At 47.5% G+C, this 14142-nt stretch overlaps 1 protein-coding gene across 3 annotated transcripts in view; it reads right to left on the bottom strand.

The window, feature by feature from the left end:
• The window catches only part of USP19 (ubiquitin specific peptidase 19), a 35629-nt gene that overhangs the window by 1716 nt on the left and 19771 nt on the right, over positions 1 to 14142 (bottom strand). For 2 of the 3 annotated variants that reach the window (XM_073644861.1, XM_073644862.1), the window contains exons 15-26: positions 11993 to 12103; positions 11714 to 11815; positions 11242 to 11382; positions 10547 to 10665; positions 10172 to 10309; positions 9262 to 9626; positions 9033 to 9143; positions 7677 to 7893; positions 7295 to 7447; positions 6835 to 6998; positions 6569 to 6747; positions 145 to 3702 (exon numbers count right to left, since the gene is read on the bottom strand). In XM_073644861.1, coding sequence (XP_073500962.1) covers positions 3457 to 3702; positions 6569 to 6747; positions 6835 to 6998; positions 7295 to 7447; positions 7677 to 7893; positions 9033 to 9143; positions 9262 to 9626; positions 10172 to 10309; positions 10547 to 10665; positions 11242 to 11382; positions 11714 to 11815; positions 11993 to 12103 — 2046 coding nt within the window. In that variant the 3' untranslated portion in view covers positions 145 to 3456. Of the gene's footprint in view, positions 1 to 144; positions 3703 to 6568; positions 6748 to 6834; positions 6999 to 7294; positions 7448 to 7676; positions 7894 to 9032; positions 9144 to 9261; positions 9627 to 10171; positions 10310 to 10546; positions 10666 to 11241; positions 11383 to 11713; positions 11816 to 11992; positions 12104 to 14142 lie in introns of those variants that run through there. The other variant, XM_073644863.1, reaches the window with a different exon arrangement.

Genomic DNA, 14142 nt, shown 5'->3' with positions numbered 1-14142 from the left:
GCAAAGAAGTTGTAAGCGCTGCGCTCCTTGCCTAGGACCAGCCACCGCTGATAGACTGCAGAGGTGGCCTGTAACCTAGCCTCCCACCTTTAAGTTTGATAGACAAAAATAAAATCCCCTTTAAAAAAATAAAAGTATCTAAAATTAAACAAAGACGACACAAAGAACATTTAATATAAGGAAGTGAAAAAGTTACAATCACAGATAAAAATTAAAAGAAAAAAAAATAATAAAGAAATCTACATTTTAAATAGCTCAGAATTATTTATTGATTACACAGGTAGAAATGATAGATTTATTTTTAAATATATTTTTTATTTGATTGACAGCGCCCACAACATCGACCTCGCATTCTTCTGCATTCATAATGAAAACATTGCAAACCAAGCTCCTCGTCACCATCTGATCGCAGGATTAAGCAGAGCTCGTAAAAAATCTCGAGTATAAATACACGTCATATTAAAGTTACGGCTGCGCAGACGTCAGTCTGAAATGAAGTACAAAAATACACATCTGAGTATTGCACCAATCCTAATGCCCTGCGAGGATTAATAAGATTATTGCAAATGCCATGTAGTGACCGTGCCGGGTCCGTACGCACTACCTAAATCTCTTAACCGTCTGAAGACCAGAGTGTATTCACTTCTGCGTCTTACTGGGAACGCTGGGTGCCAACCAATATGGCCGCCATTACAGCTCCCACAGGTCCTGTTCACTTTGAATGGAGCCAAGCTGCAGTTCCCTGCACAGCCAGGAGGTGGTGCTGTGCAGTAAAACTCACTCAACCAATGCTGTAGTTCCTCTTTCCCAGGATAGGTGGAGATCGCAGAGATCGGACCCCCTCCATCATAACATGATGACCCTGGGAGTTGTAGTTGCGGACTACTGCTCTAGTTCTGGATCAGTCCTGTTAAACGATGGGAGTAATTCTACTACTTAAAGGGATATTCCGCAAGGACCAATCCACAGGGGAGATGATAGCTGCTAGATTGGTGGTGGTCCGACCGCAAGGACAGGAGAGTTGAGTCTTCCTTTTGAATGGAGCAGTGGTGCGCTCTCATTTTATTCAATTTACATGGGACTGCCGAGAGGCAATAAGCGGTCGGACCAAGCACCGATCACCTACCCAGTGAAGTAATGGCATACACATTAGACAATACCCTTTTATAAGGAGGGTCCCCAACTTTAGTCTACTTCGTCCCCAGAAAAATCAGCCATGATCGGCAGTAACCTGGTATCAATATCAAGCGTTTAATTTCCCTGCAGCGCCACCATTGGGGAAAAGAAGTATTACACCATTCACACTGAAATCAAAGGGTGTTCTGTGTAACGTGGACACGTCAGGTCCTCCAGGGAGGGAGACGCTCTTGGTAGCCGCCCTTCACTCCTGGACAGAAGACCCCCGACTATCACAAAGTCCCCCGATGGGGGTGGAAATCCATTAGCTCTTCTGGTAAAGACACCGCGAGTCTCCGGCCGTCGTCTCCAGATCTCGCCGCATTCTTCACCCCGACGGTCACGAATTGCTTAGCGCATTTATTTGGGATTTTAGTGGATTATCGGACGTCAAATCCAAGTATTTAGGAGGGGAGGGGGGAATAAGATCAAAGCCCGGCTTATTTCTGTAAACCGCACTCTGAGAAAATTTTCACTTAAAGGAAAATTACTTATTAAATGCTCAGATATACAGCGAGACGATTCGCTGTTTGTTAGAAGCCGATCGCAGGGTCGCACCTCCAGTCCGCTTAGTTTCCCTACAGCGCCACCACAGGGGGAATGAAGCATTGCACAGTTCTGTAATCCAGAGAGACGCTCTTTGCAGCCGCCGTCTCCTCTGGCTACTAGAGGACGATGCTGAACGCGCGGTGGGGGGGGGGCCCCTCTGTTAACGATTTAACTGCCCATCTGAGAATGGATTTTTCACACCACGCAAAAACTTTAATCCGAAGCTTATGGGATTAGGATTTATTCAATTTCTTCGGGTATATTGCAAAGAAAAATCCTTTGTGAGTGGTGGAGGGACGGCGGAGGAATGTCAAATTTTCCCGCGGCTTAAATACGACTTAATGCCCCCGAAACGCACTGGCTAAAAGTCGTACGACCCCGATGAGGTCGATGGAAGCAAGGATCACTTGTAAAGTGCCCGATCTTTGCGTTTTCAGCAGAACACAGGACGGATGTCTTTAAAAAAAAAAAACAGCTAAATTAAATTATAAACAGCGCCTCTCTTGTCCACGGGCAGCATCTGGTATTGCAGATTGGCAACATTCACTGGAAAACAGCAGATCTAATACCAGACATGTCGGCGCCATTTCCAATATCAGACCGCCCCTTTAAGGAACCTCAGTGCAATTACCTATTATGTGCTCTTAAAGTGCCCAGGTATCCTTTAAAGGGGTAGACTCAAGATCATTATTCATGAGCGCGCCCGCTCCCCGGCGCCCAGGCTTCCTGCATGATTGACAGCTCGGACTAGCGGCATGGTCCAAACGGTGGCCCTCTACCATGATGCAGGAGTGCAGCACAAACTCCATCTTCAAGGCAATACTTGCAAGCAAAGAGCTTGAAAGTGTTGCGCTCATAGCCTAGGAAACCGTCCGCTGCTGAGAGACTGAAGCGGTGGCCGGTAACGAGCTGTAAACTATACAACTAAAAATCCTTCCGTTTTCGGAGAACGGAGAGGATTTTTGACAACGAGTAACTTGCAAAATTGCCTGTTTTAACAAGCGCTTTGCAATTTTACCCATTTATGATGTTGAGGAAAATCCCTTTTAAGTCCTTAAAATCTTCCTTCGTGAATCCCAGGAAGCAAAGAACATAATCTGCTCCCGGCAAAACCTGGCGGCCCATAGGGGCATGGTCCCAATTCGGCCCCCGGAAGTCTCAATATAGCGATAAATATGGCCGCGGGCCCAGAATCACTACATCCCCCATCGTAGCACGCTCCGGGAACCGGCGATTGCTTGGTCACACTTTCAGCATGCCTAGTAATATCTACAGGGTTAATGAGGCTAATTTTGGGGGTCTCATCCTGCGACGTGCCCACCCAACATAACTCACCCTGGCAGGAATCCGCCTTATACTAATACCACATCTTAGCGTCACCTAGTGGACACACCGGCAAATACAGGGGAGAAATTATAAAAATAAAAATAGGTGAAGAATTTCCATAAACGGAGGACGGAGATATTTTACCAGCAGGCGTTTTGTTTCTAAAAGCTCATGTTATCCTGGCGGACACATGAGAATATTATTCCAATGCATTATCTATCCTTACTATTTCTCCTGGCTGGGGTGCGTATTTTCCCATATTTCCCCCGTGGTGCCATCTTAGTCTTTGTTTTCACTACATTCGTGTGAATGGATTGAACTTTGAATGATTGCACATAACCAGTAACATTCGGGGTCCGGCCGTCGCCCCCCCATAGACAACAGCGGACGTGGTGTCGGACAGTTCTATCTTCCCTGGGACATAAAGGGATAGAAAATATTCAGGAAGAAGGCAACAATGGCTGCCACGGTGCCGAGGACAAGGTAACGGATGCGGGCTTCGTCAGGGTACTCCGAGAGCTGGAGGTGGGCAGGCTCGTGAGTGGTGGGGGTCGCCCGGCGGTGGTGGTGATGGTGGTGGCGTCGCCGTAAGTCCGCATCATGGTGGAGTTCCTCCTCTTCGGCCTCCAGTGCCTGCCAGATCAGAGAAGCCTGCGGTGTGCGGAAACCCGTGTCAGAGCTGGGGGGACGACATATAGGAACACAAAGCGTCTAGAGACACTATCTACACAGCGAGTGGGCGAGCGAGCGGGGGGCCGGCCCAGACACAGCGAGCGAGCGGGGGGCCGGCCCAGACACAGCGAGCGAGCGGGGGCCACACAGACACAGCGAGCGAGCGGGGGCCACACAGACACAGCGAGCGAGCGGGGGCCACACAGACACAGCGAGCGAGCGGGGGCCACACAGACACAGCGAGCGAGCGGGGGCCACACAGACACAGCGAGCGAGCGGGGGCCACACAGACACAGCGAGCGAGCGGGGGCCACACAGACACAGCGAGCGAGCGGGGGCCACACAGACACAGCGAGCGAGCGGGCCACACAGACACAGCGAGCGAGCGGGCCACACAGACACAGCGAGCGAGCGGGCCACACAGACACAGCGAGCGAGCGGGCCACACAGACACAGCGAGCGGGCGGGCCACACAGACACAGCGAGCGGGCGGGCCACACAGACACAGCGAGCGGGCGGGCCACACAGACACAGCGAGCGAGCGGGCCACACAGACACAGCGAGCGAGCGGGCCACACAGACACAGCGAGCGAGCGGGCCACACAGACACAGCGAGCGAGCGGGCCACACAGACACAGCGAGCGAGCGAGCAGGCCACACAGACACAGCGAGCGAGCGGGCCACACAGACACAGCGAGCGGGCAACACAGACACAGCAAGCGAGCGGGCGGGCCACACAGACACAGCAAGCGAGCGGGCGGGCCACAGAGACACAGCAAGCGAGCGGGCGGGCCACAGAGACACAGCAAGCGAGCGGGCGGGCCACAGAGACACAGCAAGCGAGCGGGCGGGCCACAGAGACACAGCAAGCGAGCGGGCGGGCCACAGAGACACAGCAAGCGAGCGGGCGGGCCACAGAGACCGGGCAGCACAGACACCGCGAGTGAGCGGGCGGCACAACATAGTGGGCAGCAGAGACACAGCGAGCGAGAGGGCGGCACAACAGAGCGGACGGCACAGACACACCGAGCGGGCGGCACAACATAGCGGGCAGCACAGACAGTGAGCGAGTGGGCGGCACAGACACACCGAGCAGGCGGCACAACATAGCCGGCAGCACAGACACAGCGAGCGAGCCGCACAGAGCAGGCAGCAGACACCGCAAGTGAGCGAGCTGCACAACAGATCAGCTGTATATGGGTCAACAGTATAAATATATATATAAGCCCTGAGAGCATATAAGACTCCAAGAGTCCGACTGTGGGCGGCCATACCTTCCCCCTAAAAGGAAGCCATGCAATCAATGACGCCAATGCAATTACACGGCTGCGCCAAGTCCTGCCACGATGGATAACTACAGGGGGGCCACAAAGAAAAGCCACATACTTACCTTCCAGACCCCAAGGTCAACATCAGGTGACCGCTGCAGCCAGAATATACCGTCTCTTCGCTATAAGTGGCAGCTGACTGGCTGCAGTGGTCACCTGTAGTCCAGTAGGTATGCGTTTTTTTTTTTTTTTTCCTTTATGTTCAGACCATCATGAGCTTATATGTAGTGGAAGAGATACAGATGGGGAATTTTATTTTATTTTTTTTGTGGTCCGCCAGTAAATGTAGTTGAGCACCCCTTTAAAAGTGATAGGGAAAGGGCATTATATCGTTGGGATTCTGACAATGCAGGGGCTGCAGCATTGCCTGCGCCTATAATTTTTCCCTGCATGGTGGTCACCCGGGCCACCTGGGAAAAGTTAGAAGGGAAGGGATGTACGTCAGACCCCACGGATACCCTATCACTTTACAAGATGGGGCTTCCACATCCAGAGGCTGAAAACGTCCCATAGAGTGCGCGGCGGCAGAAGCAGATTGTAGAGGGAACAGGTGAAGTTCGGAAGAGGAGGAATATTGTCCCTGACGAACAATCATTGAAGGGGTCGTCCACTGATCCTTAGGACAGGACATCAATATCAGATGGGGACTGTTGCCGGCTGTAAGACCCCAATGATCTGATGCTGGCGTCCTGTCCTAGGGATCGGTCATTCATATCATTTTACATTTTACGTCCCCCCCCCAGACGTACGATGCCGAGGACGAAAGCTAAAGCTACTAGAATAAATTCAGTATTTCCTGAGCAGGCGCTGTTATAAAATCGCTCACTCACTACAGCCATTGACCCATTTTCAGCAGCAGCAGACATGTCCGTCTGCCTCACATACAGCGCACGCGTGCGGTATTATAACGTTTGACCCGGCACATTGGCAGCTTGCACCATACGTAAAGCATTGCACCTGAGTGATGGTTGGAAAAAAAAACACCCCAAAAATTAAGATAACCTGTCGCAGATGGAGAGTTGTAATACGACGTGGATTGGTCTATTTTGGCGTCATTCGCTTTATTGGCAGGGGGGGCGCATTTACACATTTCAGTACGTATGTTGCTTGCTGGGGGTCCCAATTTTGCACCCCCTCTCAGCCTAGATCCATTTTATCCATGGCTCATGAGACATTATGTAGTAAGGCCACAATTACGTTGCGTTTGCAGCAATAAAAACACGGTGCAGAAGTAAAACGTATCCATAAATCTCAGATCATAAGACAGCAGGCAAAGGAAATCGTACGTTGCCAACGTAATACGGGGGACGGATGCGCCATCTGTCTATATGGCATCAGTCAGAACACGTCTTCTAGCGCCGCTGAAGGAAGCGAATGTACGCTGACCCCCTGGACTGGCCACACAGATCTGATAAAGTCTCCCAGTAATGGTAGCAAAGCACTAGTCGTCCTTACAATGACTAGCCGCCATTAGTAGCCCTCACAGGTATAGTGTATGCGCAGTTCGCAGCTCTCACCTGACTAGCAGCCCCTTCCGCAGATGCTCCGGTTTCAGGCCTGTGATCGGCCGGATGTCCCCGCACCGGTCTCTCCACAGGAGAGTTACGCCGTCGGTAGAAGAGCACGTACGCGTATCTGGTCACCACTTGGCTCTCGTCCACTGTTGTCACAGTGCTGTCATCAAACAGTCTCCAGCCTAAGCATAAAAGGAAGGACGTCAGAACGATGACCTGAATGAAGACCCCAAAAAAGAACACGACAAGATGCCGGAACCGACACTCACCCACGTCACTCCGCTGACTGTTCTTCTCATTGGGAAGCCTGGCGTACGCCGTGTAGTGGCCTCCGATCATGCCCCCATAATGGTTTATCACTGCATACAGGTCGTAAATCGGCCTCTGGTGGTCCTCCTTCTGACCGATGCAGAACGTGGTGAGATCTAGACCCCTATGGAGGGAAAAAACCCACCGACGACGCAATGTTAGAGTTTTGCACAGGGTTTTTACTTTTAACTCTAATGTTTATGACAACCTTCGGCACATCAGCTGCTGTGAAACTACAACTCTCAGCACTGCCACAGGCTATCAGCGCATGTTGGGAATTGTAGTTTCACAGCAGCTGGAGAGGCGGAGGTTGATGATCCCTGATCTATATTGCACCACATGCAAACATTTTTTTGTGTGGGAAATTTCCAAATTTTATCACCACAACCGTCTCCTTCGCTGGTGGAAGGAGGACGTTACCTGACGGGGAAGTCCACCAGGTCATTTATTTTGTCTCTCCAGATAAATGTGCGGAAGGAGAAACGTTTCAGCTGGATGATCAGGATGTTCGGCAGCCTCCATAGCATCAGCTGCTTGGACGCCTCTCGGTGCTGGTTACACTTGGGGCAGTACCTGCAGGGAGTGAAAGAGAAAGCTGCCGAGTGATCGTAACATCAATGATGTAAAAGGATTCATCGCAGGACCCCCCCGAGTGATGACTCACAGATTAGGGGTCTCCAACGTGTGGCTGTCCGGCTGCTTCAGCACTACAACTTTCAGCATGGTGGGAGTTGTAGTGTTGTAAGGAGCAGGACAGGCACAGGATGGTGGCCATTGCCCCAGATGTTTGCATTGCCCTCACCATGCTTCTTCAGGTGCCAGGACCTCAGGCTTGGTGAAGAGATTGAGACATTGCTCCAGGGTGAAGAGGCCGACCCTCGCAGCTTCGCTCGCAGACCCCGGATCCTCTTCGCACTCCAGCTCTTTGGATTCGACCAACACGAACTCCTTCATCCGCTCATTATTCTTCCAGACCAGAGCAAGCGAGCAGTCGTCAGACAGGTCCAGCACCGAGTCCCCTGCGGAGTGCAAAAAAGGGGTAAAGACGCGAGGATGAAACCATACTGACCTTACACCAGATAGTCGGGGGTCCACGCATCGTTTCTACTGCATTTTTTGCATTATTCCCCCCCAACGGCAACCAGAAGAACGCTATTAACCGCTTAACGACTGGCCGATTTTTTATTTTGTGTGCATTTGCTTTTTTTTTTTCCCCCCTCTCTTCTTTCAAGAGTCGTAACGTACTGATCCATCCACATAGCTTGTTTTTTTTTGCGGGGCGAGTTGTAGTTTTTGATGACCCCATTTATTATAGTAAAAAACAAAATTGTTTCTTGGGCTTTGTTTTTTTACTTTGATCAGAGTGCGGGCATGACTTTCCAGATCAGTACAAATATGGTGATGCCAAACGTGTATAGTTTTTAGTTTTTCATATTGTACATATGATGTTTTGACTTTTTTTTGTGGGGGGTGGGCATAATGTGCCAAACACAAAAGGCAAATTTGGGAATTGTGATTTTTTTTTTCTTCATTATTTATTACTGCATTTATCTTTTGGAATATTTTTAGATCTTCTTGGTTCAGGTTAATATGATCACAGCAATGCAAAGTATATTCATTTTTCTTCTGTTAACATTTTGCTCCTAACATTTAGGGATGATATATTGTCTCTTTAAAAAATATTTATTAATCTTATGTTACATTTTTAACTAGTCCCCCTTAGAGGACTTGATCCTCCGATCTCTTTATTATATTTTTATTATAATAACATAATATACATATTATATTATACTGTAAATTTGCAGTGTATTGTGAAATTGACAATCTAAGAAGTCCAGCCACAAGCAGAACATATAATATTGCAGACATTGGGGTCTTCTGTAGGACCCCAGCTCCCATAGCGATCCATCGGCACACCGTAATCCCCTCGCAAAGGGGGCCAATAGCCCCCAGAAATTATGGCAGCCATGTTGGAAACCTTTTAAATGCAAGATCGTGCTTGATAGTTGCATTTAGGAGGTTGTAATTTTGTGATCGGAGGATCGGCTGATTATCAGAGCCGGGCTACATGGAGCAATGGCCGTGTGCGCTCAACATAACTTTTTTTTTTTGGGAGGGGGGAGGCGTTCTAACTATCTCCCAGGAGCATAAAACAAACCTTTATCTTCCAGCTTCACTTCTCTACCGGAGGAATCAATGAGGTTGATATAAAATAGGGCAGCGTGGGAACTTGAGGACTCCACCGACTGTTGGTAACCGGCGACGGCAGCTACGATAAAAAGAGAAAAAATTCTGGATTTAGACAAGAGCTCACCATGGAAAAACCGCACGGTGGGATTTCTGGAGACACTTTTCATAGTTGTGATCCCCCACTGCATCACTAATACCTTCGGGTTTCACTGATTTTTCATAAGACGTCTCTTTCTCGCCCCCAGAATCTGACTCTCTTAAGGAATCAAATGATTGCTCCGAGAAACCAGAGTCCGTGCCGACTGATGAATGCCGGTCCGCGGAGGTCTTTCCCTGCGCTTTAGAGTCTCCCGTCTCCGGCTGTAGTGAAGGACACGGAGGAGGTCCGAGGGGCCCCGGCTGTGCAGGATGAGAGTCTCTGACATCCTCAAAAGCTTCTTCTGCCGATGTGCAGCCGGGCTGAGGCGGCATGTCTGGCTTCTCTGGACTTAATGGTTGTAGGGGCTGCTCCGGGGAAGTCCTTCCGGGTAAGAAGGGAGGCTGGAAAACATTTACCGAATACCTGGAGGAAGAAATAAACATTATACAATCACCAAAAGTCATTCACCTAAAGAAAACTCACATCATAAATAAAAATTATTACTTTAGGCTGAAATAAGCAATAAAAGTTATTTGCTGACTTCCCATACATTGAAGAGTGAAAGTCTAAGATGGGGAAAAACAGCTGATCAGTGGGGCCACCCAGCACCCCCACAATCTGATTTTAATTACCTATATTTAGGATCGGTCATCTATATCACAGTTATGGACAACCCCTTTAATGCTCAGGCACATTATAGTCTGATTTCTGCAGTAAAGCCATCAGCTTAAAAGGGGTTGTCAGGCTAAAACAAGTTCTGCCCTATCCATAACTTGGTGATTGGTGGGGGTCTGACCGTTGGGACCGCCACTGATAGGCAGATGGAGCAGCAGTACACATGCCAGACCACTGCTTCATTCATTCCCTATGGGGAAATAAAAAAAAAAAAAAAATCTCCTCTAAGGCCACCGTAGACAGTAACCCATCTATACAGGATTATGATGGGTAACACTTGGTGTATCACTTACCTTGCATAACCTTCCAACAACTGTGCGAGGCGCGAGTACGTCAAGCGTGACTCTGGGACGCTAATTAAGAAGGGATACCCGATATTTTCAGGCCGGCAGGATACTTTGTGTTCAGGCCAGTGTGTTTTCTGGCAAACCCTAAGGAGCAGAAGAAATAATTTAGTAGAAAATAAACACAAACTAGGATGTATCCGATACTAGAATGTAAGAGAAACGCGTGAGACACGGGATGTGTAATACACTGCCCAGTCAGCACCGAGACCCCTTCATTTTGAGGATCGATGACTGACAATCACTTTACACCCCCTATAAATCTCCCATATTAAATGGCAGCCTACACCGCACACGACCGGTGCACTTTAGACAAATACTCACTGGTTGCAATATCCGGCGCGATAGCACCTGGTGCACCGCTTCAACTTCTCCTCCTCGGAAAGCTGCTTCTTCTGACAGGCGGAGCATTTGGTAACGGGGATGCTTGGTACTTGGGGACGCTGTGCGGAAAGAGCGAGAACAATCATTTATGGAGACGTGCAAACTTACACAAAGACGGATATTTTCCACATTCTCAATAGGAGACATGGAAAAAGCCGAAATTAAATACTTGGTGGTTTCAACATCTCGAGTTTGTATCTCCAGGTCATGAATGTGCGAGGTGGCACCGAGGATGCACGTGCACGGCCGGGGTCCCAGGGTGAGACCCTACTCATCATTTATGGCATATTAAAGCTCTCTAGCATACAATCTGTGATCTCAGGGGCTTTCGACGGCTTAACAATGAAGAGGATCACCTTCATTCACACATTGTGACTTTTGTAAAATGCAGAAAAGGAGAACATCATCTGCTATTTAGATAAGAAAAAAGAAAGTTTTGCACTACTTTAAGTCATTTTATTGATAAACCCAGGGGTCATCAAAAGAGGATATATACCTACAGGAAGAGCAGCAAACACTGGGCGCAGCGGCCCCCTGACCACACCAGGAGCAGGCAGCTGGACCACCCTGGGCTCATTAATAATGACAAAGTAGTGGAGAAGCCCCTTTAAAAAAGCTGAAGAATGGCAGATTACCTGCTGGACTTGTAATACGACAACATGCTCCTTAGCGAGTTCAGGAGACAAAACTTCAAAGCAAAACAGCTGGTCGGTAGGAGAGACCGAATCCACCGAACACGAGGGGTTAAACGTGCGGTTCAGGCGATTTTTCACCACCTAGGAGAAGAACGTAAAGAAATTTTTAAATGCCCAAAATGGAATCAGAATCGTCATATTGACAGGAGGCTGGACGCTGATGTCCTCCCTGCCCAGATCACACAGGGAGAGAGGGGACTGTGCAGCTATATACCAGTATGGCTGCACAGTTCTCTCCATGATCAGGCAGAGCAATTCAGGAGATCTCTGCCTGATCACTAATGAGCTCAGACTAAAAGGCGGCGGCAGAGTCTGTCCCCGGCGCTATATGGACTAGTATTCTGCACATCACATTGAACGATTGCTGATAAATAAAAAGAGAAACCAGTGATTTAATATAAGTCATGGATACCTCCGCTAGCCGAAGATTTTCGGTTTTCACTCGAACGCTCTGAGAAATGGACTCGAGGACATCGGCCGCACTGGAGTTTTCCTTCCCGATACTGACCAAGAACTAGAAGGGAGAAATAGTTCTATAAGTAGATATATATATAATAATTGTATATTTACAGTACATGTTTCCTGGAGCAAAGTCCTGATAATACATATAACTACACGCAGGAGAGAGGCATTGCCATTACCGCCTGCCCCACCATGACACACCGCCACTGACGGCGCGGGTCTGCCTCACCTTTATGGGTTTCTTATGCGGCTCCTTTGCGAAGTAAAACACAGTCAGGACCTTCTGCTTCTGCGGCAAAGGGACCGGTAAATACAGGAACGGATCAAACGTAATCGAAACCTGCGAGAAGGAAATGAGAAGATTATAAGGAGCCTCGGAGAATCCAGGGGAAAAACAAGCAACTCAATTAATAAATGTAAAATGACCGGCAAGGTAAGAAGGGGAACATAAAGATACTGGACAACGACGTGAAGGGGCCATGGCATTAAAGGGGTATTCCCATCTTAATATGTATCAAGTGTAATAATAATAATAATAATAATAATAGCAAATACCTTTAATTAGAAATGTAGTATAGTTCTTCTGATAAGCTATGTCGGTTACTCCATGTGCAGGGCATTGCAGTAGCTTAGGTATCCATGGTTACAACCAGAAACAAATGTCAACATGTTAGGCTATGGGTTGAACTAGATGGACTTAAATCTTCCTTCAACCTTAAAAACTATTACTATGTATATATCAGTGGTCGTAACCATGGATACCTAAGCTACTGCAATGCCCTGCACATGGGGTAAGTAACATAGCTAATCAGAAGAACTATACTACATTTATAAAATGGCGGTATTTGCTAAAATTATTATTATAAATAGACCTACTTCCTATTGGGATAGGATCTTGGAGTTGGGAATACCCCTTTAAAACAAAACCTGCAAAACTATGGCAGAAATAGAGGATATTTTTTTTCCATCTTTCAGCACATTATATGGTAAAGTGAATGGTGTATATAAAAAAAATAAAAAAAAAAATCAGAAAAAAGGCATTATATTATTGACAACAGGAGAAAAAAAAAGTTATAGGTCTTGGAAGAAGAAGACAAAAAAAAAATAAAAAGGGGGTAAAAATGAAGATCGACTGGTCATGTAAGGGTTACAAAAGGTGGTGGTTATAAAGTACATTATGGGGTCCCAGACCCCAATGCTACGACATCAGTGATGGCCTTATAGTGGTCAGACATGACCCCCCACATGCCGGCCGTCTGGTCCTGGTCTATGTGACGGTATCATGGATATTGTGTCTGATAACTGAAGCCCTGGTGGGTTTTGGCCTTTCCGGATGGAGAAGGTTTAGGTTGGCGCATAACATAAGACACAGGGAGACATAACAATACACCCAAGAAATATAAAGATCCTGGCTCTGCATGTAGATACAAGAAATGAGCCGTGAAAGGCGGAATAACCTCAACCTAAAATCAATATTTTAGTACAGATATCGTCTAGTACAATATTATGTGTGGGAAGAAAGCACAAGAGGTCAGATCCCATCCGCGTACAATGGGCGCCGGAACGCATCACAAAAATAACAGATCACCAGCTATTATATTACTAGAACATAAGTGTAAGAAAAAAATTATACATATATTTATTAAGAGGTAAATGACACAAATTCTATACATATTCCAACTGCAAGGTTCAGGGAGTTACATGGAAAGTATTATTTCCTGGCTTTGTGTGTGACATTGTCAAGAAGGACCCCGGATGTGTCACGCTCATCTCTTCTGCTGCAGGAACTTTTCTTCTAGTTATCGCCCCTCTCAATAGTCACAGACTATACAGACTGCAGTGATTCTAGGGAGGATGAATCAGGAACTTTCCCTTATGTTATCACCCATCTTACTAATTACCGCTTCTTATGGTAGTCATCTCACCCAAAAATCATTAATTCCATTACAAATTCAGGTATAAAACAGGAACATTTCCTCATGTTATCACCCTTCTTGGTAATCACAGCCTGTAAATGTCATCTCTATCCCTCTAGAACCTCGAGTGATCTCAGGTACAGAGAATTTTAGGACTTTTCTTCAGTTTATCACCACTTTTACTAATCCGTGTGTGTTACGGCTTTCTTTTACCCGTGCAGGAACTTTTCTCCATGTCATCACCCCTCTTACAGTCATGCCTCTAGAAGGGGATACAAGAGCTTTTACTTATCACCCCATTTACTAATAACCGACTTCTCTCCCAATAACAGCTTTCAGTGACCCCAGGAAGAGAATGAGTGTTGGGGAAAAGCATTACTGAAAAAAAGTACAGGAGCTTTTCTTCGTGTTATCAACCTCCCTTGTGCTGTTTGGTCGGTCACATTTAGGACGGGGCTTCCTA

Source organism: Phyllobates terribilis, unplaced genomic scaffold, assembly GCF_046119375.1.
Source record: "Phyllobates terribilis strain yellow unplaced genomic scaffold, ASM4611937v1 Scaffold_8__6_contigs__length_399053987, whole genome shotgun sequence".
NCBI lineage: Eukaryota > Metazoa > Chordata > Amphibia > Anura > Dendrobatidae > Phyllobates > Phyllobates terribilis.
This window is presented reverse-complemented; position numbering and strand designations above follow the sequence as displayed.